Source organism: Mustela lutreola, chromosome 10 (assembly GCF_030435805.1).
Source record: "Mustela lutreola isolate mMusLut2 chromosome 10, mMusLut2.pri, whole genome shotgun sequence".
NCBI classification, from domain to species: Eukaryota; Metazoa; Chordata; class Mammalia; order Carnivora; family Mustelidae; genus Mustela; species Mustela lutreola.
The window spans coordinates 19157261-19183563 of NC_081299.1; the positions used below are offsets into that span (position 1 = coordinate 19157261).

The 26303-nt window shown below is 42.2% G+C and overlaps 1 protein-coding gene across 5 annotated transcripts in view; it reads left to right on the forward strand.

Moving 5' to 3' along the window:
- The first annotated feature begins 1122 nt into the window (after positions 1-1122).
- CEP85 (centrosomal protein 85) overlaps positions 1123-26303 on the forward strand; it is a 34585-nt gene continuing 9404 nt past the window's right edge. Inside the window, exons 1-11 of one of the 5 annotated variants that reach the window (XM_059135500.1) lie at positions 1123-1257; positions 5717-5792; positions 9085-9237; positions 16991-17307; positions 17563-17685; positions 18503-18636; positions 19067-19184; positions 20154-20339; positions 23920-24072; positions 24303-24454; positions 25552-25666. In XM_059135500.1, the coding sequence (XP_058991483.1) occupies positions 5738-5792; positions 9085-9237; positions 16991-17307; positions 17563-17685; positions 18503-18636; positions 19067-19184; positions 20154-20339; positions 23920-24072; positions 24303-24454; positions 25552-25666 (1506 nt within the window). In that variant the 5' untranslated portion in view covers positions 1123-1257; positions 5717-5737. Of the gene's footprint in view, positions 1258-5716; positions 5793-9084; positions 9238-16200; positions 16463-16990; positions 17686-18502; positions 18637-19066; positions 19185-20153; positions 20340-23919; positions 24073-24302; positions 24455-25551; positions 25667-26303 lie in introns of those variants that run through there. The other 4 variants (XM_059135502.1, XM_059135498.1, XM_059135499.1 and 1 more) reach the window with 4 other exon arrangements.

A 26303-nucleotide genomic window follows, 5' to 3' on the forward strand; every position in this document is an offset into this window, starting at 1 on the left:
TAGGTTTGTCTTCCCTTCTCTGCATCAGCTCTTCAAATCCTACCCGTTCTTCTCAGACCTCTACAGGTCCCTGTTCCCTCCCTCGTCACAGATGTTTCTCACAAAAGAAACAGAAGCAATCAAGTAGATGTTTCCACCACCCATCAGTCTACTTCCTACCCACTAGTCCATAAATTTATTCATTTAGATACATATCCTTACCATTTATGTTTTTTAAAAAGCGTTTGGTCCTAATTTCAGAGAATACCCCCTAAATGCATCTATCACATCACACCCTGATTCATTACCCATTAAGCCTATTTTATGCCTTCTATATGCTTACCTTAAAATGTTATATGAAGCTGGGGGCGTGGTGGGGGAACGGAGCAGAATTTTGGAGCACATCCCCAGAGTCCTAATTCTGAAGTGAATTTCATCCGGTAATTAACTCTCTTTAAGTCTGGTTCTTCAAAGTTAAGAAATCACACAAGTTTTCCATGCCTCTTCCTCCCAAGTCAGGTTTCCAGAAGCCTGGAATTTATCACTATCCTTTGGCTGATGGCTTTATTCCTCTTTTTAACAATTCCCCAGTGTGCTTCTTAAGAATATATTAATGCAAATGAACTTAGTTCTTTTCCTGGGGGCCGAGGTTGGGTAGGGAGGCAAGATCGATCTGTTAGTTATCCTTCAACCTGAGTTCTGGTCACAGTCTGACCACTGACCACAGCCAAAGACAGTACTAACCCTGACAGGGCAGCGACTCGGCCACACACTAACTCGGGACCACTACCTGACTGACCCCCTGGTTCATTTCAGATGGGAGTACTGACAGGCCCTGGGGAATGGGAGAAGGGTGGGGCAGGTGTTTGGGGATGGGGCTCCCAAATGATTTTCCCTGGCCTCCAGCTCCTCCAACCGCCCAAGCCCAGCAAGCCACTCCAGACCCGAGAGACGAGGACTCTGCCCACAGGCGAGACCTGGCGAGAGGCTGAAGAAGAGGTTCGGAGGAGCGGAGGGGTCATGCGCAGAGAGATCCGGCCGCTCCTGGCGCGGAGCGCAGCGTGCGGGGGCGGGACACCGGCGCGGCCAGACTCCTGATTGGCCACAGGCGGGCAGAAAGGGGCGGGGTGGGGCGATGCGCGCTCTGAGGCGCGCGGCCTGGTGGGTGTGTAACGGCCGTTAGGCGAGCTGAGGAAGTGAACCGTCGCCCGCGGCCGACGTGGTGGCCGCATTCGGCGTCCCTGGGTAAGGGATTTCGCCGCCCGCTTTCGGCCCTATGTAAGTCCTGCTCCCCTCGGGAGCCCTTCTCGGGCTAGGACACCCCGCTCCACCTTGGGGAGCCCGGGAGGAGCCTCAGAGGAGCCCCAGACACTCATGACCTACCTTCGGGGGCCGTGGGAGAGCGAAGCGCATGCGCAGAGCTATTAAGTCGTCGCCTCTGGGTTTTTCACCCGCTGGGCTTCCTAAAATAATGCCCCGCACACGCCCCCTCGCGACTCGCTTGCCTCCCTGCCCTCTTCATGTGGCTTTCTCCAACGTTCACTCCCTAGCTGTTGCTTTACCTTTGTAAAGGGTAGGCCCTGTGCCAGTCGCCGGGGGAGGGGACGGCGGGTAGCGCGTTGCTTGCCTTTGCGGAGCGGACGGTCCCAGAGAAGAGTAGACGTGAAGCGGGTGACGACTTGGTTAGCGCTGCATGGTGTGGGCTGGAGAAGTACACAGCACTAGGCAGAAGGCGCCGGTGTAGTCCGAGAGGGCGGGGAGCCCTTCCTGAGGAAGGGAAGTTGGGGCTGGGGGTTACAGGATGAATGGGGACAGCTCTCGTGAAGGCGTTAGGCTGGAGTTTCCCAGCCCGCACTAGTAGTTGACAGTGTCAGGAGACATTTTCATTTGCATCAACTCAGGGATTGCTCCTGGTACTAGTGGATAGAAAGGGCTGCTGCGAAACATCCGACTTTGTGCAGCACAGCCCCCCCCCATCCCCCCCCCCCGGCCTCCAAGCAAAGATTTATCTGACCTAAAATGTCAAGAGCATCCAGATTGTCTAGACCACCCTGCTCTAGATGAGGCAAGGAGGAGCTGGTGCTTTGGACGGACCACAAGTTTAGTGGGTTACAGCGAATTTGTTCAATGAAGGGTATTCAGCACTCCCATCGCGCTAAAACAGGAAAATCAGAACCCCGTTTGCCTTTTACATCAGGGTATTTCCACCACATGGCACAGAGCCAGGCGAATAGTAGGCCCTCAGTAAATTTTGTTTGATGAATCGAATACTGTGTGCTAGGTACGGAAGGGTGGTGATACCAGGATGATTAAGATAACCGTGCCTCATTATTTGCCCCTAGGCCTTGTAGGTTTTATAATGGTCTGGTGGTGGTGTAGGTCTCAAGACTTTGTAAAGGCAACTTCTTGGGAAGAATTTGGCTTCTCTTTCTTTTGGTCTGGTTTAATGAATGATCAAGGTCATGAAAATACTGCCAGGGTGTGAGATTCCTTTTTTAAATTATTATTAAAGATTTTACTTATTTATTAGAGATCACAAGTAGGCAGAGAGGCAGTCAGAGAGAGAGGAGGAAGCAGGCTCCCCACTGAGCAGAGAGCCCAATGTAGGGCTCGATCCCAGGACCCTGAAACCATGACTTGAGCGGAAAGCAGAGGCTTTAACCCGCTGAGCCACCCAGGCACCCCAGTGGTGTGAGATTCTTAATGTGCTTTTGTCAGCTGCGTATCCCTTCATATCCTCTCCTGTCTTGATGTGGATTCTCAACAGCTGCACAAAGTGTGACATTCCACACTAACATAATTCTTCAAGGGGAGAAATACTTATAACAATCAAAACCTAATTCTTGGTAGGCAACTTGGGAAATAGAGCCGGGGTGATGACCAAGAGCAACATGAAGAAATTGTATTGTATGAGCTGTCCCTGCTTCTAACTACTTTGGGGCTTTCAGCTCTGGCTGTGTCTGAAGCAGAAACTCCCAACTTATGGTGCCTTCATAACTACCTTTATTTCTTTTTGTCACACAGAGAAAGAATGCAGACTAGAATCTCTATAGCATTAGAACACAGTCCTGGCTTTGAAGCCTCTTCCTAGCTATATGACCTTCCCCTCTCTCAACCTTCATTTTTTTTCATCCATAAAATAAGGGTAATAATAACTGCCTCATAGATTTGATGTGAGCATTAAGTATAAGACATTATACCTGTAATAGAGTGTTTAGCACAGTGCTTTGTAGGTAGTAAATATTCAGTACTTGTTAAATTTGTTGAATGAATACTTCAATAGTTTAAAGGGCTTTGAAGATAGAAACCATCAATGTGGGTGTTTTTTCTGTCTGCTTCATTCACTCCTACCTTTCTTGGCTGTGTAATCGGTTATTTTTGTTACTTCTTGTACATTCATTTCTCTCACTTTTATCTCAGGAAATCTTTATGTCCTTCAGGTGGTCCTAGTAACCATCAGTAGCTCATCTACTTCTGAACTTAGTAGGAAAAACTCAAGAATTACCTCTTCCAGGGGCACCTAGGTGGCTCAGTCGGTTAAGCATCCAACTCTTGGTCTTGGCTCAGGTCTTGATCTCAGGGTTGTGGGTTTGAACCCTATATTGGGCCCCATTCTGGGCTTGGAGTTCTACTTAAGAAAAAAGAGAATTATCTTTTCCATACAGTTTTACTCCTTGTGGGAGTCTTTTTTTCTTTTTTTTTTAAATTGAGGTAAAATTCATGTATAATAAAATTCAGTTTTATGTGCTGGGAGTCTTTTTTTCTTTCTTTTTTTTTTTTTAAAGATTTTATTTATTTATTTGACAGAGCGAGATCACAAGTAGGCAGAGAGGCAGACAGAGAGAGAGGAAGGGAAGCAGGCTCCCTGCTGAGCAGAGAGCCCGATGCAGGACTCAATCCCAGGACCCTGAGATAATTCATGTATAATAAAATTCAGTTTTATGTGCGTACAATTCAGTGGTTTTAGTACATTCACAAGGTTTTGCAGCCACCACCACTATCTAATCTCAGGAGATTTTGATCACCCTGGAAAGAAACACCATGTCCATTAGTAGTTGTTACCCATTCCCTGACCTCCCACCTCTTAGTACTTGGTAACCATTAATCTGCTGTGTATATGGATTTTCTAGTTCTGGACACTTCATATAAATGGAATTTACCTGTTTATCAGTTGATGCACATTTGAGTTTTTTCTGCTTCTTAGCTATTATAAGTAATGCTGCTGTGAATATTCATGTACAAAATTTTGTGTGAACATGTTTTTATTTATCTTGAACATATACTTAGGAATGGAATTTCTGAGTTACAGAGTAACTCTTTTTTTTTTTAAGATTTTATTTATTTATTTGACAGACGGAGATCACAAGTAGGCATAGAGGCAGGAAGGGAAGCAGGCTCCCCGCTGAGCAGAGACCCGGACACGGGGCTCAATCCCAGGACCCCAGGACCATGACCTGAGCTGAAGGCAGAGGCTTTAACCCACTGAGCCATCCACTTTCTTCATAAGTGAAGAAAAGGATTTTGATATTGACCATTTGATACCACTGCTAGGTAGATAATCTAATCCTTCTGTGTCACCATTAACATACTAAATGATAATAGCCATAAATTGAAACTTTTACTGAAGAGTCATTTCTTACCCACTATGTGAAGAACTGGGATGTCAGGGGATGGTACCATTTCTGTTTATAGATGCCTTGAATTAGTAAGGGTTTGTGTTGTTGTTACTAAGAGAAAACTATAGAGGTCAGTAAAGCACATTAGAGAAATAGTACCCATATAGCCTTTGTTTTCTCACCAAAGTTGAATTTCACTTCTAAGAATTGTGATCTACCAATTGAGTTTGTCCCAGACTCTTTAGGGACTCTTATAAGTTTCTAAATTCTTATCAGTTTTCAAATTTAAACTGTATCTTCCTAGGATGATCATATCTCACTTTTTTATTGATATAAACTGCCAAGTAATAATAATGAAAACATAATTAATCACTTACATGTGTCAGGCACTGTTGTGAGTTAATTTTAAATGAATTGGCATGAATTAGGTCCTGTCTTTATTCTAATTTTTATTTATTTTTATTGTTACTATTTTAAGTAGGCTCCACCCCGAGTATGGAGCCCAACTCAGGGCTTGAACTCACAGCCCTGACATCAAGACCTGAGCTGAGATTAAGAGTTGGACGTTTAGGGGCACCTGGGTGGCTCAGAGGGTTACGCCTTTGCCTTCAGCTCAGGTCATGGTCCCAGGGTCCTGGGATCAAGTCCCATATTGAATTGAGCCCCGTGTTGGGCTCCCTGCTCAGCAGGGAAGTCTGCTTCTCCTTCTTCCTCCATCCCTCCCCCGGCTCATGCTCTCTCTCTCCTCTCTCACATAAATAAATAAAATATTTTTTAAAAATATATATTTAGGGTGCGCCTGGGTGGCTCAGTGGGTTAAAGCCTCTGCCTTTGGCTCAGGTCATGGTCTCAGGGTCCTGGGATCGAGCCCCACGTGGGGCTCTTTCCTCGGCAGGGAGCCTGCTTCCTCCTTCTCTCTCTGCCTGCCTCTCTGCCTACTTGTGATCTCGGTCTGTCAAATAAATAAATAAAATCTTTAGAAAAAATATATGTATCTTTAGGAGTAAAATATGTGGAAGACGAATCCTGTGTGGGTTTGACAGTTTCAGTTGAATGGGAGCGAGTTACAAGGAGTTAAAAGATAATGGAGAGCTCTGAATGGTTATTCCTTCATTTTACAGTTGGCTCAAATAACGGTGTTGATGGCCATGCAGGAGAAATACCCAAGTGAGAGGATTTCTCATGCCACTTCACCAGGTGAGTAAGCAGAGTTTTCTGACTTTTGCTGTGTTTTTTCATAACAGAAATATCCTTTAAAGGAAATACATAGCAAACAAACATTCACTAAAATGCTGGTACTTGAAGAACAAAAATAATATGAGGCTATATTGAATAGAAAAACAGGCCTCTCCAAAAGAACAACTATTTATCTCTGGTCCTTCATGGCTTCCAAGAAGACCACATGATTGATGGGGAGGGGAGGACACATTAAGGAACAGAATGACTTTGGAACATAGTTCCATTTGAAATCAGAAAAACACAGCATAAATTACTGTGTTCTATGTTGTCTTTGTAGTCCTGTGGGTGGGTCAGTCATCTGCTAGCCCACAAAGATTGGAATTCTTCTTGGATGCCAACAGTCTCAGTTATGTTGTCACTAGAGACTCAGGAATTTATCTTTAGAATGGATTGACAAGATTTTGAAAGCTCAGTAGATATATTAAGTGGATATATTAAATATATATGTTAAATATACATAAATATGTAAATAAACACAGATGTGGTATATTTAAATAGAAAGTAGGATAGAAAAATAGCTTTTGGAATTCTGAGTTGTTTATGAAGAGAGGAGTACCTTTTTTCAACTAAGGATATATTTTATTTAACTTTAAAATCCTACAGTGCCTTACAGCATGTATTAGATGTTTGTTGTATTCTCCTGGGAGTGCTGCTTTCATAGATTAAGCATTTTGAAAAACATTTGTTGAATCAGTTCAAGATACCTTCAGCAAATATTTATTGAACGTCTGCTACATGCCATTCACTGTTTTAGGGCTGGATTGTATAATTTATAATGACAATTATGTTATAACACACAAATTTGGGGGATGTAGCAATTTCTAACAAAACTCACTGCTTTTCCGATGACTTTGTCTTTAGTAGTCTTTCATTTGATTAATAATAGTCTTAATATTTTGATTAAAAAGATGTTAGTGATAGGACATATGACATAACAAAAAAATTTCAGCTTTCAAACTTGAATTTTGAAATAAGCATAAGCCTCTGTACCTATACCAAAATACATTTTAAAAAGTTTTATTCATTTACGTGATCTCTAGGGCACCTGGGTGGCTCAGTCCGTTAAGCATCTGCCTTTGGCTTGAGTGGTGATCCTGGAGTTCTGGGATCAAGTCCTGCATTGGGCTCCTTGCTCAGCAGGGAGTCTGCTTCTTCCTCTACCCCTACCCCATGCTTATGATCTTTCTCTCAAATAAATAAATAAAATCTTTAAAAAAAAAAAAAAGTGATCTCTACACCCAGCATAGGGCTTGAACTCACAATCCCAAGATAAAGAGTTGGATGTTCTACCAACTTAGCCAGTCAGTTTACATTTACAAAAATGTAAAATAAATTTTTATTTTAGCAAATATCTCTTCAGAATTGATGTATGGAGTGAGCAAATAGAAAAGTGGTACTGGTAAAGAATGGAAGGTTAGTAGTGGTAACAAGAAGTAAGAGGCCAGAAAGATGGTAATAGAGGCCCTCAATCGATTTTCAGTATTTTAGAAGGCCTGGAAATTTGTCTACTACCTAGAAGTCAAATTTCTTTCCTTCTAGCTAGAATTATGCTTATATGTACAGATAGTAACACCAGCTAATGTTAGCTAATCAAATGCTCTGATCATTGGGTATGTCTTATGAAAGATTATTATAGATTACTGCATGAATATAGATTCTTTCACATCAGGCAGTCCACTGTGACCCCAAGAATAAGTCCTTGGGGAAAGTTAGAGTGCCTTCAGTAGAAGGCAGAGGGTAGCAAAAGTAGAAGAAAGTGAGTTAAAAAGATGGGAGAAGCACTATAATTGGAAGAAGAGAATAAGGTGATTTGTGTTCAAATATCATTTGCTTCCCCTAAATCAAAGAGTCTGTAGAACCTTGTTTTCTGATTTCAGCTAAAACTCTGATATTTTAAATGGATAAGTAGCCATCATTACGTTTTTGTCCATTTGTTTACATGGATCATCAGATACAGTTTAGAAAAATTATAGTTTTTTTTAAACAATAAATACTAGTAAATCAAGTGTTTATTGAATGTTTGCTACCTGTGGCCTTCAAGTAGCAACCTAATAAAGTTCAGTAAATCTCCTCAGTCTTGGGGCACCTGGGTGGCTCAGTTGGTTAAAGGATTACCTTCGGCTCAGGTCATGATCCCTGGGTCCTGGGATTGAGCTCCCTTGTGGGGAGCCTGCTTCTCCCTCCCATCTGCCTGCCACTCTGCCTACTTGTTCTCTCTCTCTGTCTCTCTGTTGAATAAATAAATAAAAGTCTTATTTTTTTTTAATAAATAAAAATCTTAAAAAAAAATGTCCTCAATCTAGTTTTGTCTTACCCACTTAGAAATTTTAGTGGTTTATTTGCATTGCACTCAAAATAGTGTTAAACTCTTCAGATTGACTTTTAAGGCTTAACCTTGATCTGGATTCACCCTGCTCACTAGGTATCCCAGTTTAGTCAAGCAGCGGTTTTCTTCTTTTTTCTTTCTCTCCTTCCTTCCTCTCTCTCTCTCTCTTCAATTTATTTATTTGAGAGAGAGCCCACATGTACACGAGTGGGGTAAAGGGCAGAGGGAGAGAAGCAAACTCCTTGCTGAACACAAAGTTCAGCATAGGGCTTGATCCCAGTACCCCTAGATCATGAATTGACTTAAAGTCAGACACTTAATCAGTTGAACCACCTTGGCACCCCCAAGCAATGGTTTTCAACAGAGACTGGACTGCCTGTTACCCTAAGGAGCATTTGGAAACATATGGTATATTTTCATGTTTCATAGTGATGGTAGAATAGGTTTAGGGCTGCTACTGGCATTTAATAGGGACCAAGGATGCTAAACCATCCTGACATGTATAGACTACACATTGAGGAATTGTCATGCCCAGTATGCCAGAAGCACCTACTGAGAAATCCTTTAATAGGAAAGAATGTGGATATTGTAATCAAAACAGCCTGGGTTCAAATCTTAGCTCTGTCTAAGATTTGGGGTGATGATTCTGTTCAGTAAGTAAGTAGATGAGATCATGTTGGTAAAGTGTTAGGACTTCTAGATTTCAAAAAATGGTAGCTACTGATAGATTCCTAGGTTCTTGATAAGTCTTTTTTCTGTCTGTGAACATTCTCACATCTCATGCTATTTCCATTCAAAATTAACTAATTTTGAGAAGCTGAAAAAGGCACAGGAGAGAGAATGATGCTGTTTTTTCATAGGTTTAAGTGCTTTATTTAAACAGTCTTGGTTCACACTAAAGATGGGAAATGCCGCTTGTTTCAGGTTCCGGTGTAATTCAAAAGGGTAGTTCCCTGGGAACTGAATGGCAGACCCCAGTTATCTCAGAGGCTTTTCGGAGTCGCTTCAGCCGCTGCTCAAGTGTAGCTGACAGTGGAGACACAGCCATTGGCACATCATGCTCAGACATTGCAGAGGGTAAGTTTGGATTACTGTTTTGATTACTAGTATGTGTTGTCCTTTTCAGATTGTGTTCCATGTATACTGTCAATTCCAGAATATTCATGACTTGGGCCCTTCAGCCAAGGAGTTTGCTTGATTTTTTTACTCTGTGTTTCTTACATTTGGCCCCTTTCTTTCAGTTTTTACTGTTTGTCCTGTTTTAATAACTTTTCATAGGTTTCTTGTCCTCAAGTCTTTTTCCCTCTACTGCCAGGTTAATCTTTCTAAAAGCCTGGTTTTATGGTTTCCCTTTCCTGTAAATCCTCGACTGCTTATGTTACTTGGAGGATAAAGTTCAGAGGCCTTAATTTTGTGATCTGGCTTTCCCACCCAATCAGACATATTTCTTACTGTTACAGAGTGTGGTGTTTTACTATGCAATGAAAACTTTTTTTGTTGTTTTTGTTTTGGATATCTGAGCTCTTTTCTTCTTTAATCCAGGCCCATTTTTGTTGTTTCCACCTCTTCTTGCTCTTCCCAGCTGTGCTGATCTTATTTTTCAAAATCTAGTGAAGTGTCTGACTAGACTTTTCCCATCCCTTCCACCCATTACATCTCCCTCTCTGCAATCTTTTTATTTTTATTTTTAATGTTTTAAAGATTTTATTTATTTATTTGAGAGAGAGAAAGAAAGAGAGCACGAGAGGGGGGTAGGTCAGAGGAAGAAGCAGACTCCCTGTGGAGCAGGGAGCCCTATGTGGGACTCAGTCCTGGGACTCCAGGATCAAGACCTGAGCCAAAGGCAGTTGCTTAACTAAGTGAGCCACCCAGGTGCCCTGCAATCTTTTTAAAAAAAATAAGATTTCATTTATTTTGAGAGGGAGGGTGGAGAGAGAGAGAGAACAAAGCACGGGGAGGGAGAAACAGACTCCCTGCTGAGCAGGAAGCCCTATGTGATGCCTGGGATCATGACCTGAGCTAAAGGCAGACAGACCCTCATTCCACTGAGCCACCCAGGCACCCCTCCCTCTCTGCCATCTTGTAATCTTCATTGTGTCTGTCATTTGAGGGGCACTTAAATTAAGTAATAACTGTCAGACAGTGTTTTACAAGAGTATTTCTTTTTTAAAAGATTTTATTTATTTAAGTAATCTCTATACCCAATATGGCTTTGAACTCACAAGCCAAGATGAAGAGCCCCATGCTGTACTGACTGAGCCAGCCAAGCATCACAAGTGTATTTTATTTTTTCATTTAGATAGTGAGTTCCTAGAGGGCAGAGGAACTGATGGTAATAATAACTATTTATTAAATACTTTTTGATGGATACTATACTAAATTTTTTCTACATTTTTTTCATTAACATCTTTGAGAATGCTATGAAATATTATTTCCATTTTACAGCTGAGAAACCTGAATTGCCTTTTTTTTTTCCTTTTTTTTAAGATTTTATTTATTTATTTATTTATTTGTCAGAGCGAGAGAGAAAGCACAAGCAGGCAGAGCGTCAGGCAGAGGCAGAGAGAGAGGCAGGCTCCCCACTGAGCAAGAAGGCTGATGCTGGACTCGATCCTAAGACCCCAGAACCACGACCCAAGCTGAAGGCAGTGGCCCAGCCAACTGAGCCACCGAGGCATCCCTGAATTTCTTTTTTTTTTTTTTCAAAGAGATATTTATTTGGGAGAGAAAGAAAAAGATCATAAGTGGGAGGAGGGGCTGAGGAAGAGAATCTTCAAGCAGACTCCCTGCTGAGTGCAGAGCCCTACACAGGGCTAGATCCCACAACCCTTGAGATCATGACCTGAGCCAAAACCAAGAGTTGGACGCTCAACCAACTGAGCCACCCAGGCACCTGGAGAAAGCTGAATTTCAAAGTGATTAGATTACTTGATTAAAGTTACAAAACTAGTCACTTTAGTACTTTATCAGATGTCACACCCACTATGATAGCTATAATCAAAAAGATAATAACAAGTTTTGGTGAGAATGTCAAGGAATTGGAACCTCTATACATTATTGGTGGGAGTGTAAAATGTTGAAGCTGCTTTGGAAAGCATTTTGGCAGATCTTCAAAAGGGTAAAACATGGAGTTACCCTATGACTCAACAGTTCTACTCCTACCTATATACCCAAGAGAAATGAAAGCATATATCCACACATAAACTTGTTACAGGAATATTCATAGCAGCATTATTCATAGTAGCCAAAAAATGGAAACAACCCAGATGTTTATCAGCTAGTGAATGGATGAGTCAGATGTAGTATATCCATATAATAGAATATTATTCCACAGTAAGAAATGAAGTACTAATACCTGTTACAAAATAGTTGAACTTTTAAAACATTTATGCCAAGTAAAGCCAGACACAAAAGGCCACATACTGTATGATTCCATTTATATGAAATGTCTAAAATAGGCAGGTCCAGAGAGACAGAAAATGAGTGGTTGTTCAAGGCTAGGGAAGTTAGGATAAATGGAATGTGACTGCTAAAGAGTAAGAGGTTTCTTTTTGTGATAATAAAATATTCTATAATTAATTATAGTGATGGTTACACAACAATGAATAATAAAAACCATTGACTTGTACACTTCAAGTGGGTGAATTGAATGTTATGTGAATTATATTTCAGTAAAGCTGTTTTTTAAAGAAAAGGATAAGGGCGCCTGGGTGGCTCAGTGGGTTAAAGCCTCTGCCTTCAGCTCAGGTCATGATCCCAGGGTCCTGGGATCAAGCCTTGCGTCGGGCTCTCTGCTCAGCGGGGAGCCTGCTCCCTCCTCTCTCTCTGCCTATTTGTGACCTCTGTCTGTCAAATAAATTAAAAAAAAAAAAGAAAAGGATAGAAATGTTTGAAAATAGAAATGGGTAAAAAAAAACAAACCAGTTATCTACTGTATTGACCCTTAGACACCTGGCATTTAATAGTTTGATAGCTGTGTGTATATGGCGTGGTGCTCATAAATGTTGAGTAGAACTGAATCATAGATGTTGTTGTAGACGGACTTTGAAAGTCATTTAATCCAGTTCCTTTTTGCTGGTGAGTAACAAAAATTCTCCAAGGGGTTAAGTAATTTGCCTAATGTCACACAACTAGTCAGATTCAGGTCTCCCAGCTGTAGTATTTTTTCTGTCACTTCTGTAATCAAGTGTTATTCTCAGTTTAGTTATTTGTTAAGGTTTTGTCTACATTGCAGTCATGGGACCTTTTTCATTTTGACTAAATAGTTCTTTTAAAAATCAAACAATGGTCTAGATTTCCCCCTATTGAATTTAGTGACTGTATTTAATTCAGTCACGTTGTTACACAGATTCTGTGCTTTTTATTCCTTTGAGGGGGGAAATATATTTCCTGTATAGTGTATTCTTTTTAAATTGTAGAACCCTTATGACTGGTATAAAATATAGTTCATTGTTGTATCTTCTTTTTTTCATCTTTAAAGTGAACAGGTTTGCTTTTGATTCTACCCTTCATTAAAATGTTTTACCTTGAGGGGCATCTGGGTGGCTCAGTTGTTAAGCGTCTGCCCTCAACTCAGGTCATGATCCCAGGGTACTTGGATCGAGCCCCGCATTGGGCTCCGGGCTCGGCAGGAAGCCTGCTTCTTCCTCTCCCACTCCCCCTGATTGTGTTCCCTCTCTGTGTTTTTCTCTCTCTCTCTGTCAAATAATAAATAAAATCTTTTTAAAAAAAAGTTTTACCTTGAAGAATTGTAAGGGATGGGGTAGGGGTGGATACTGACGACGTCAGAAGACTTTCAGCTTTTTGCTAAAGACTGCAGTAATTGGGCGCCTGGGTGGCTCAGTGGGTTAAGCCACTGCCTTCGGCTCAGGTCATGATCTCGGGGTCCTGAGATCGAGTCCCGCATCAGGCTCTCTGCTCAGCAGGGAGCCTGCCTCTCTCTCTCTCTCTCTCTCTCTCTGCCTGCCTCTCTGTCTACTTGTGATCTCTCTGTCAAATAAATAAATAAATAAATCTTAAAAAAAAAAAAAAAAAAAAGACTGCAGTAGTTAACTGGCTTAGTTCAGACTCCCTTACTTCATAAACCAGTAAGGGATATCGACAGAAGTGATCAAGATTTAGTAATAGCTAAATCTACCCCTCACTAAGAAAGCGTGGTTTTTAGAAAGAATTAGGGAGTGGGGCAGAAGGTATGGTTGAAGAGAGTAGAGATTTAGAAATATGAATATCCTTAAAGTGGCAAAACCCCAATATTCTGATAACTGTAGATTTCTTTAAAAATCACATATCCCATACACTAAATTTTGAGTCTTTGAAAGTTGTAGAAGGTAAGTGGCCCTTTTGAAAATGAGTTTTGTGGGACACCTGGGTGGCTCAGTCGGTTAAGCATCTGCCTTCAGCTTAGGTGATGATTCAGGGGTCCTGGGATTGAGTACCACATCAGGCTCCCTGCTCAGCTTCTTCTCTCTCTCCGTCTCTCCCCCTGCTTGGGCTTATTCTCTCCCTCTCTCTCAAATAAATAAATCTTTAAAGAAAAATGAGTTTTGCTGTTTTGCTTCAAAATGTTTCAAAATACAAACCAGACTTAAGGTGTAACTTGACATTTTATAGCAGTTTGTCAGAATTGCCAGTTTTCTGGGTCCCTGGGTGACTCATTCAGTTAAGTGGCTACCTTCAGCTCAGGTAATGATCCCAGAATCCTGGGGTCCCTGCTCAGCAGAGAGCCTGTTTCTCCCTCTCCCTCTGCCTGCTGCTCTGCTTACTTGTGCTCTCTCTCTGTCAAATAAATAAATAAATTCTTTAAAAAAAAAAAAAAGAATGCCAGTTTTCTTACTATAAATAAGCTTAATAGATAAGTGACATGCTGAAAAAGATTTTTTTTTTTTATCAGTGGATCAACCACACTTCTAGAAAGTTAGAAGTCCTGGGTCATTTGATACCTTTCCAGGCTTTGGTTTTGGCATTACTACTTTGGGGGTTATGGGCTCAAAACTGAATTTGGTGAGTCTTGAGAGTAGGTGGTGCTGTAGATGGAGAATGGAAGGAGGGGTTACAAAGTTCAGCACAATAGCAGTCCTTCATATGCTACAACTTCATGATCTTCTGTTCCATAATTATACTTTGAGAGCAGAGACCCTTGGTGAGAGTGAATATTATGGTGCCGTTACAGAGGGTTTCAAGTAGAGAGCTTGCTATTCTTGGAAGTTTTCATCACCACAGTCTACTTTAGCCTGTTGCCTATTCCTGTGTATAAGTTATGGGACATCAAAAACTGTGTCCTTAGCCTCTGAAATGTTCTTGGTCCTTAGAAGCAGACACATTTATCAGAAATTACTGTTGTTTTGTTTTAGTATGGCCTTTTATATATATCCCCAAGATCATCTAAGTATAGGAAATTAGATACTTTGCCTTATCCCATACATTATAAGGGATAATTTGGCATGTCCAAGGTTTTTGGTTTTTTGGGGGGTGATTGTTTCTGTGTTTGTTTGTTTGGTTTTTTTGTTTGTTTGTTTTTTAAATTTTTTATTTTTTATAAACATATATTTTTATCCCCAGGGGTACAGGTCTGTGAATTGCCAGGTCCACACACCCCACAGTACTCACCAAAGCACACCCCCCCAGTTTGTTTGTTTTTTAAAAGATTTTTTATTAGAGCATGTACATGGAAGGAAAAGGGAGAGAGAATCTGAAACAGACTCTGTGCTGAGCACAGAGCCTGTTGCAGGGTTTGATCCCTCAGCCATGAGATCATGACCTGAGCCAAAACCAAGAATTGGACACTTAACCAACTGAACCATCCAGGTGCTGCCTTTTTTTTGGTTGTTGTTAAGATTATATTTATTCACTTATTTTAGAGCGGCGGGGTCAGGGCGGGGGTGCGGGGCACTGAGGGAGAAGGAGAGATCTCAAGCAGATTCTGCTCTGAGTGTGGAGTTTGATGTGGGGCTCAGACCCTCAATCCTGACATCATGACCTCAGCCAAAATCAAGAGTTGACACTCAACCAGCTGAGCCAACCAGGTGTCCATGGTTTTAAAGAGCTACTTACAAACCCATATGAGAAGATGGTAGCTGATGGTAGTAATTCTGGAAAAGATTATAGTATCTGTCCTCATTAGCTGAGTGTGTTCTGTGTTGGTTGATGGAAAGAAAAAAAATGAATTAAATTGGTTGGCCACTCTTCATGGTAGATGTGCTTGGTTTGGAAAGAGTATTGGACATATTTGAAAAAGGAAGACAGGTGCCTGGGTGGCTCAGTCAGTTAAGCAGCTGCCTTCAGCTCAGGTCATGATCCCAGAGTCCTGGGATTGAGTCCCACACTGGGCTCCTTGATCAGCAGGGAGCCTGCTTCTCCCTCTCCCTCTGCCTGCCACTGTGCCTACTTGTGCTCACTCTCCCTGTCAAATAAATTAAAAGGAAAAAAGAAAAAGGAAGACATTTATATTCCTTGGCCCCTTACTCAGTTTACTCCCTGCTAAAGGTAATAGGTAGGGGTGCCTGGGTGGCTCAGTGGGTTAAGCCTCTGCATTTGGCTCAGGTCATGATCTCGGGGTCCTGGGATTGAGCCCTACATCGGGCTCTCTGCTCAGTGGGGAGCCTGCTTCCCACTCTCTCTCTCTACCTGCCTCTCTGCCTACTTATGATCTCTGTCAAATAAATAAATAAAATCTTTTAAAAAAAAAAAAAGGTAACAGGTATGTTTCCTGACATTACTGTCTTGTTTGTTTGCAGCCCACTGCCTTGACGCATTAATTCCGTGACCCTATAGTCTTTTTCAGAGTAGCACTTGAAAGTTGGAAATAATGTAGAAATGTGTACCTTTTGTAGCAGGTCTAATGAGAGAGTTGTCCTCCAAAACCAGGCAAGAGCTAAAGGAAGCAGAAATTGAGTATGAACGAAAAGTGAAAAGCCACAGTTGGATATAAACAAGGGGGAAGTGAAAGGCAAAATATAAAATAGAGGATTTCAGTGTGTACCCACTTGAGAGTGCTCCCTGTGCTAGAGTGAAACCTGAGAGTTACTAAGAATAACTTCACATATCCAGGCAGTCAGGTCTGGGGTGTGGGGGAGAGAATAGAATCCTGATTCAGATGCTGTACTCCCTGTCCTGGATACAGAGCAGCACTATCTATCCACTTTGCCTATTCTTCGGATAGATTCATTGCTTACCTTCACTGGGAAGCTTTTGGAGGCCACAGAGAATTCTGGCAGCCCTTGGAAAGAATATTTTTATTGGATTGGATTGTAGCTTGAGAGTTGCCCAGTTCCCAGAAGAATAGGACCTAATCCATTCCCGTTAAGTAAGTGGTTTTTTGGTTTTAAATTTGTTTCTCAGCTTTGTTTGTTGACTGGCAAGATTTTCTTCAAATAAAAAGGACAGTGTAAGTTAAAAATAAAGCTATTGTTGCCTTTTGTTGATTTACCTTGTGAATGACATTTGAGATCCTAGAATACATGTTAACTTCTCAGTTAGGCTGCCTTTCTGCCTGATACTTACGATGATCGTTATCTATTCTGCTTGGTCTCAGTCAGGAGAGAACATCTGGCATAGCAGCCAAACTCAAAAAATCCTGCTGCTGGGGTGCCTGGGTGGCTCAGTCGCTAAGCGGCTGCCTTCAGCTCAGGTCATGATCCCAGGGTCCTGGGATGAAGCCCCACGTCAGGCTCCCTGCTCAGCAGAGAGCCTTTTTCCTCTCCCTGTGCCTACCGCTCTGCCTACTTGTGCTCTCTGTCTCTCTGTCAAATAAGTAAGATCTTTTAAAAAGAGAGGGAGAGAAAGAAATCCTCCTGCTTCAGTTCTGACTTACAGAAGATTATTCTCTTTGCAGATTTTTGTAGCTCAAGTAGCAGCCCTTCTTTCCAGCCCATCAAAAGCCACATAACCATTCCAACAGCCCATGTGATACCTTCCACTTTGGGGACCTCTCCTGTCAAGCCAAATTCTATACCTGCTGGACTCTCTTCCTCCAAACTCCCTTTGTCAGGGCTGGCTGAAAGTGTGGGGATGACAAGAAATGGAGACCTTGGTGCAATGAAACGTTCTCCTGGCCTGTCTAGAGATTTCACTTATCTTTGTGGTGCTACTGCAGAAAATGGAATTGAGCAGTCCTGGTTTCCAACAGTGGGCCATGAAAGAGAAGAAGAGGTGAGGAAGTTTGATATTCCCAATATGGAGTCTACCCTAAATCAGTCAGCAATGATGGAGACACTTTATTCTGATCCCCACTACCAAGTCCACTTTCACAACCCAAGAGCTGACACGAACAAGGAGTTATACAAAGTGTTGCCTGAGACCAAGAAGGCACCGGGCAGTGGGGTGGTATGTGAGCGGAATGGACCTCACCCTAATAGCAGTGGAGTGCTCCCTTTGGGACTCCAACCTGCTCCTGGCTTCTCCAAGCCTCTACCCTCTCAGGTATGGCAGCCGAACCCTGACCCTTGGCACCCACGTGAGCGATCTTGTGAGCTCAGCACCTGTCGGCAGCAGCTGGAGATGATCCGTTTACAGATGGAACAAATGCAGGTAGAGACCCTTCTTTCGTTGGGTTTTGTGGGTTCTTTGCAGATCTTAGAACTATATAGGTTTAGTCCCATAAGTTTTGACTCTAAAGAAAACATTTGTAAGACAGACGGAAGATGTTTATAGATGGGAAATGAAGGCTTGTGAATGCCATTGAATATGTTGGTCATCTAATTAAACACCAGATGGGTCCTCCAGAGTAGAGAGTTACAACAAGACCCCAAAAGGTATGACATTAACCCTGACTGTGTACTTATGTATCAATAGGCTAGCTACTTTCACATATGGAATCTTAATTTAATCCTTGTAGCACTTTGATGAGGTAAATGTAGAAATTTACCAGGTTCTTAGAAAAAGTAATCTCTCCAGGGTCACAAAGCTGGTAAGTAGCAGAGCTAGGATTTAAAAACCATCTCTGAACCCGTGTTTCTTCCATTATACTAATTTTGTGTTAAAAAAAAAAAAAAAAAAGTGTTGTGCTGCTTAAGAGTGGGAAGGAAAAAGGCAAGACTTATTCTCCTTTCCTGGTTGGTGAGGACATCTTAGCTCCTACTTTGCCTCTCTTGCCAGATAATGAAAGATAAGTGACCTTTTCTTAGAAACTAGAGCCTTCGTGAGCAGGGAGTGTCCAATTGGCAGAAGTCTCCCTGGCAGGTTCTTTCCAGTCATGCATCAGAGCTAAAATTATTTCATGAACACTGGGCCACCTCAACTGAGCCAAAAGTGAGCCTTGACTAGAGACCCAGCTGGTTACTGCTCAGGTGCTTTCCAGGTGTCTGTGGGTCAAGATCAAGCCCCTCTGGGCCTCCTTGTCTTCCAGCTTCAGAATGGAGCCATCTGCCACCATCCTGCTGCTTTTGCTCCATCATTGCCCACATTAGAACCAGCGCAGTGGATCAGCATCTTAAACAGTAATGAACACCTTCTGAAAGAAAAGGAGCTCCTCATTGACAAGTAAGAGGTCAAGGGGTGCCCTAGTACCAGGCTCTGCTCTCCCAGCCCACACTGAGGGCACCTAATGAGGTCTCTCCAAGGGTAGCACATCCCTCTCTGTTTGGGTCTGTGCCTTCCTTCATGGTCAGGCTAGGTTGACAAGCAACCTAGTTCTGTATTTGAGTAATGGGATAGGCCAATTGTGTATGCTCTGGAGGGACTCTGGGAGTGCCCAAAGCAGGCAGCCAGTCCTTTGTAGCTGATCTTTCCTCATTTCCCCCAAGTCAGCTTTCTTATTTGCTCTTCCTCCTTCAGCAAGATAGTACTGTCCAGATGCAAGGCCTTTTTTGGTTTACATAGTATGAATTGTATCCCCTTAAGGAAAGTGGGGGCTCATGTTGCCAGTGGGTTAATGTCAGTACCCTGGACCTCATTCTACTGGCTTTTGTAGGCAGAGGAAACATATCTCTCAGCTGGAGCAGAAAGTACGAGAAAGTGAACTGCAAGTCCACAGTGCCCTTTTGGGCCGCCCTGCCCCCTTTGGGGATGTCTGCTTGCTGAGGCTGCAGGTAAGCATTGGCAGCCAGAATGGCATTCTGGTTGTCATAACTCAGTGTCTTCCCTTTGCTTGGTACTACTAGGTATCCAGGAGATAGAAAAGGGATCAAGTGATATAAGGTGCCCTTGCCCTTAAAAGGGTAGGCATCCTAATTATAAAACATCCCTCATTCTGCCTTTGTGGAGACAGAAAAGGCTCGAGGGTAGAATCAGGTATGCCTTGGTGTCAGGACATACTTGGGAAAAAAACGAAGGCAGAGCAAGGTACATAGTAAGCTTCTTGAACTGGGTGATGTTCTGATAAGTCTTAATCTACTAGCTGTAGCCAAATGGAGGGAGAGGCAGAGGTAATGGGATTTAGAGCCATTCTCATTTTTAATTTTTCCATGTCTAGGAGCAAGTAAAGGTAGCCATATTTTCATTGAGGGCAGTGGCTCCTAGAAAAGCTTGCTTTGCTTACTTCTTCTGCAATATGGGCTTTTGAGTGATGAGTATTAAACAGATTATAGTAGTGTCTTTGCCACGTAGTGGGCCTGTCAAGACAGTGTTCTATCTTATAGAATCAGAATGTTAGAGTGAGAAAGACCCTTATATAAAATCTGGCGCAGTCCTCTAATTTACTGGTGAAAAAATTGAGGCCCAAAAGTGAGAAAGAACTTTTTCCCAAGATCATATAGAGAATGAGTAGAGGAGAAAATGTGAGTGTGCTTCAGAATCACCTGGAGGGCCTGTTGAAACACAGATTGTTGAGCCCCATCCCCAGAGTTTCTGAGTCAGTGGGCTGGGAGTTGGGCTCTGGATTCTGACAAATCCCCAGGTGTTGTTGAAGATGTTAGTCCTAGGACTACACTGTGAGAAGCACTGCTTGAGGAAATTCTTAGAGAAAGATGATATTTGACCACAAAATAGATCGAGGATAAGTAAAGTACATGGGACTGTAAGGGTGAAGGAACTATTATGTATTGAGAATCTTTATGCAGGAATTGCAGCGAGAGAACACTTTCTTACGTGCACAATTTGCACAGAAGACAGAAGCCCTGAACAAAGAAAAGATCGAGCTTGAAAAGAAACTCTCTGCTTCAGAAGTTGAAATTCAGCTCATCAGAGAATCACTCAAAGTGGCGTTGCAGAAGCACTCAGAGGAAGGGAAGAAACAGGAAGAAAGGGTGAGCTAAGGAGTTGGTAGCTTTCTAATTCACAAAGGAGTTGGCAGTCAGCCTTCTCTTGCCAAATCCTAAGCTGTTTCTGGCCCCCCTCCTTGGAACTAGGAGGAACCAGTTGGGTGAGATCCTACATTAACTTTTCGTGCAGGACTGGTCTGTTAGAAATTGCACTCCTCCTTTTTGCTTTATCTCCACAAAACTGCCACAAAGTCCCTCACTGCCCCGGGTTGTGATGGGCCTCCAACTGACCTGGATAGAAAACCAGCCTGGGCAGTCATACCAGATGGTACTATTGTAAGATGTTTAAACATCTGTGGTAAATTTACATCATCCAGCCTGGTTTTCCCTTATTCTACCTAAAAAGTAGAAAAGAATTCCGTGTGTGCAGCCACTTTGGGAATTTTTAACATTTTTCCAAGGCTCTTAGAATCGCCTTAGGGTAAGATTGGTCATAAAAGGAGCTGATTTGCTTCTGTTTCATAGCTTGCTGTAATGCAGATGTCTTGGAGGGCCAGTTTGGTAATGTTTAGCTCTGGACCACGTGCATGAAAATCAACAGCAGTGCTGCTTAAACTCTAATGTGCTGAAGAATCACTGGGTTATCTTGTTTAAAATGCAGATCCAGAGGCACCTGGCTGCTCAGTTGGTGGAGCGTATGACTCTTGATCTCAGGGTTGTGAATTTGAGCCCCACATTGGGTGTAAAGATTGCTTTAAAATAACATCTTTTTTTCTTTTTTTCTTTTTTTTTTTTTTTTTAAGATTTTATTTATTTATTTATTTGAGAGGCAGAGATCACAAGTAAGTGGAGAGGCAGGCAGAGAGAGAGGAGGAAGCAGGCTCCCTGCTGAGCAGAGGGCCTGATGCGGGGGCTTGATCCCAGGACCCTGGGATCATGACCTGAGCCGAAGGCAGAGGCTTTAACCCACTGAGCCACCCAGGCACCCCTAACATCTTTTTTTCTTAAATAAAATAAAACACAGATCCACACTTAGTACTTCTAAGGTGGGGTGTGCCTGAGGTCCTGCATTTTTATCAAGCTCCCAGGTGTTGTTGGTGTCACTAGTATATCAAGGATTTAGAGGCTTGTTAAAAAAGAAACTTTTAGTCAAAATACATGTATCTAAGTTAAATAATCTAATACCAATATAATAAAACTTAGCTCTGTACCCAACCCCACTCCACAAAGATTTCCATCCTTAACTCTTTTTCTCCTGTCATAAACCTCTGTATTTCTGAGTATTATTCTTGAGGTTTTTGCTATTTTTGTTTCATGGGTGTAGTATCTTCTCTCTCTGATGACATTGATTATATCTTTTGGGATGTCTGCCTCTGCTTATAGTGTTGTTTCTTGTTTTTTTATTTTGTTTTGTTTTTAGAACGTGCTCTTTTGTTTTAGTATCTTTTGTATTAGAGGCTTGGTGATCCTTAAATGAATGGGCACTCATGTTTAAGAATGAAATATTTGAAAGCTGGATAGGAGCTCTGGGTTCATGGTAATTTCCTCCTGGACTGCATTGTAGGATAATCACATTTAGACTGCCTTCTCACTTGGGAACCAACAAATAATAGTATCTGAATGTCTTAAACAACTCTGTCCAGAAAAAAATAAATGTTCAGCCTCTTGCCTAGTTGGGAGGCCAAGGACAAGAATGCTTTTGGCCTTTAGGATCTCAATACTGAGAAGGAGATTAGGCTTAGAGTACCCCAGTTCTGTACATAGATTTTTACTTACACTTTAAACCCAGTGCTGCACTTTCTCTACTGTGACTGATATCCCTGTGTTTGGAATCTCCCTCATCTGATTTCTCCAGAGAATAAATCTCCACCAGTCTCCTTTTGGGAAAATCTATGGTAAAAATGGTATCCAGCTAAACTGTATGTAGATTTCCAGTGAGTGCCCTGTTTTCAGATCTATGGCTGATACCTGCCACAGACGTACCTGGTACTTCAAATACAGAGGTACTTGTGGGGTTTGAAGGGCACATTGTTTACCAAGTTGACTGTAACTCCCACTGCAGGTTATAACCCTTCTCTTAAGTAATTTATCTGCTGTCTTTGATTTTCTATAAACACATTGAAATCTCTCATACACTTGTGTCTCCTATTAACTTTTTAAAATTAGTATTTTATTTCCTTTTTAGAGATGTAAATCCATCCAGTGGGAGTAATCCACCACTTTTTTTAAAGATTTATTTGAACGACAGAGATCACAAGTAGGCCGAGAGGCAAGCAGAGAGCGGAGAGGGAAGCAGGCTCCCCGCCAAGCAGAGAGCCCAATGTGGGGCTTGATCCCAGGACCCTGAGATCATGACCCGAGCTGAAGGCAGAGGCTTAACCCACCAAGCCACCCAGGTGCCCAGTCCACCATTTTTTTTAATTTAACGATTTCCCCAACAGGAAACTGGATATTTATTCTCTGGAGAAATCAGAAGAGGGAGATTTCTCAAGGATATCAGCATTTTCAATAAGCTTCCCAGTTGAGTCTGAAGCATATTAAAATGTGGGAATCACTGGTTTAGAGCTCGAAAGGGTACAGGTTATACCTGGAGTAAAGCCTTTGGCTGATTTTCAGGTATCTACTCTTAGTACTTTCTTATCTTTGGATTAAATCAGGTCTTTGATTTCTTTTGATATCAGGAGATCTGCATTTTCTCTGCTTTCTCTTGCTTCCTTCAGCATCCTTTTTTCATAACCCAAAATAAAAAACATAATGCTGAAGAAAAATCTCCATTCAGCAAATCTGGAGACTTGTGCCCACTCTGTGCCAAGCATCGTGCTTGGCACATCATATTGGGGCTATGATAATGAGCAAAATAGACACAGTTCCTTCTTCTAGAAGTTTAGAGTCTCATTAACCCTTCCAGATGATTGCTTAATTTTTATATCGTGTGGTGTTTGGGGACACCAGGACAGACCAGACCACTATAAATAACAAAGACATTCCTGTTATTTGGGAAATTCTAAGAGTTTAGAAGTGTGGGCTGGAGAAGTACACAGCACTAGGCAGAAGACAACCGTGTAGTCCGAGAGGCAGGGAACCCTCCCTGAGGAAGGGAAGATCATAACCTGAGCTGAAACCAAGAGTTGGATGGTTAACCAGCTGTGCCACCCAGGCATCCCAGCAATTAAATATTTTTAAAGACATGTACATTGTTGTTTTAGATATAATGCTACCGCACACTTCATAGACTAGAGAATAGTGTAAACATAACTTTTACATGAACTGGGAAGCCAAAAAATTCATTTGACCTGCTTTATCGTGATGTTCACTTTGTCACAGTGGTCTGGAACCACACCTGCAGTGTCACCCAGGTATGCCTGTATATAGAAGTGCAACCAGTTTTTAAAAACTGCCCAAAGATCCCTCCTTTTCTGCCCTTGATTGGAAAGTTCAGGTGTGTTAACTCTGCAGTTAACTCTGCCCCAATCTTAAATGGTAAAATTTGATCACCTCCCTGCCTTCATTGTAGTAGAACATTTACAGTCCTAAGGGCAGAGACAGTGGTCACTTCAGAAAAAATGTGATGTTCAGAGTCCTAGAGGAGTCAGTAAAGACAGATTCTTGACACTTCTTTCCCTAGGTAAAGGGTCGTGATAAACATATCAATAATTTGAAAAAGAAATGTCAGAAGGAATCAGAACAGAACCGGGAGAAGCAGCAGCGTATTGAGACCTTGGAACGCTACCTGGCTGACCTGCCCACCCTGGAAGACCATCGGAAGCAGAGCCAGCAGGTAGCAGCAATATCTGGGCATATCTGGGGCAAGCAGGGAGTAGCCAAGCCGGGGCACGGTCTCAGCTTCTCCAGTACACAGTTAACACTGTGGTTTCCTGAAAGGAAAAACCCAAAGGAGTCATGTCCAGACTCACATGTGTCAAGTTAGCAACTCAACTGCAAAGTTTTTGGGATACCCAGACAGTCTTCCTTGGCTTGTTGATCTAAGCATGGAATCTTTTCTCTCAGCTTAAGGATTCTGAGTTGAAGAGTACAGAGCTGCAGGAGAGAGTGACCGAGCTGGAGAGTTTGCTGGAGGAGACCCAGGCAGCCTGCAGAGAGAAGGAGGTTCAACTGGAAAGCCTAAGACAGAAAGGAGCAGAATTCTCCACTAGACATAGGTAAATATGCCAGTGTGGCTGAGGAAAGGAGCAGAGCTAAGTTTATCCCACTCACTACCTGTGTGACTTTGGGCAAATCGCTTTACTTTTCTTTGGAATGTGAGTAATAGGAAAGCTGCTTATGGGTAAGGAATAGGTCTTTGGGATGGAGAGGGGAGGATGTAATGGTACAGTGGGGGCTTGTTACTATATCCTTTGGAAGGTCCAACCTAGTGCTCCGGCATAATACTGGGTAATAAGTTCTGAGTATGTATGTGTTGAATGAGGGGAACCACTTTATAAACTGGGAAATAAGCTATCCGTATATTTGCAAAGCAGATCCTGGTGTTAAGAACTGGGAAAGGAGGGGGTTATCTACATTTTGAAGGTTATAAGATAAAGGCTACCAGGAACATCTGTTTCTCTTCAGCCCTAGGGATTGTTCTTGATGGTCACAACAGGTTCTAAGAACAAAACAAGATGCCATAATGTACTCTCTCAGGGTGTCTTGAGAGCTTCTTACATATTGGTTGCCATTTCTGTAAATGTGATGGCTGTGTTTCAATAGCCTCTTGAACCAAATCCATTTTCTAATGGGGTGGATTGGATTTCTCATCCCATACTCTATCACAGTGGCCCTGTTTATCTCAGCAGATGAACCATGATGAAAGTGATTGTGGGGATCTGTTGGAGGAGACCATTGGTTGGAGTCAAAAGAGAGGTTGGGGTTAAAGTCGACTCTGCCCTAGACTTTGTGTGCCAAGAAAAAAGGTTATTTTTGGATTTTCCAAAATTTCTGCAGTATACATGTATGACTTTTATAATCTAAATACATGTGATGAATGTTTATTTTTAAATATCAAAACAAATATAAAAGAGCTTTGGGCACATAGAGAATTGGTAGCACATTAGATAGATGCTGGCCTCTAGGGAAGGGAACTAACGCATTAGGCAGCTTGTGTGTGACACACCCTATGTTATAACAGACCTAACATTATGCCCAGCTATAAGTTGGAAGCACCTAAGTGTCTTGCCCAAAATATACAGTAAATAATGGAATCCGGAGTCAAAACCACATCCGTCCAACTAAAATTCTTAAAGAGGTCACTGTTTTTCAGCCTGCAAGATAAGCAGAGTGTGGAGGAGGCCAGTGGAGAAGGTCCAGCCCAACAGGGAGAAGGTCCAAAGGTGGAAATGGAGTCCTGGCAGAAAGAATGTGATTCCCTTCGAAAGGTGATCGAGCATGTCCTGGGAGCAATAGAGGGCAGGCTGAGAGGAAAGAAAAGATTGTGTCCTGGGAAGGAACCATGAATTTCTGGCCCTGGGCCAGAGCTTTCCTCCCTTTTCTGAGAAGTCACCCCTGCATAATCTTTCATTTAGGGATTTATCCTTATAACAGAGTTAGGGGAGGATATGCTTCTGAACATCCAAACCAGATGCTCCAAAATGGTGCATTGAAGCTTGGTGCATTTCATTCATGTTTAGGCCCCATACAGACCTGTTTCATTGGGCAGAGTTCTAACCAGTGAGGTGGCCCTAATTCAGCAGAGAAGAAAGTCTCCAAACCTGTTGATGAGACTGATGTCAGGTTAGCAAAAAATAAGATCCAGAAATTGTTCAGAGAATACCTGAGGTCTCAGAGGACAGGAAACTGGGCCTGTTTAGGTTCTCTCCTTAGTCATTGTGACCAAAGCTATAAATAATAGCATCCATCACAGCCCTGGATAGGATAGATTTCATTAAACTGAATTTTTAGTCATGTCCTTTACTGAAGAACCAGAATATTCTCTGGTTATATATGGAATTCATTCCACTCATCAGGGTGGGATCCCCCTCCCCCGCAGTAGTGGTTATAGGTCCACACTACATT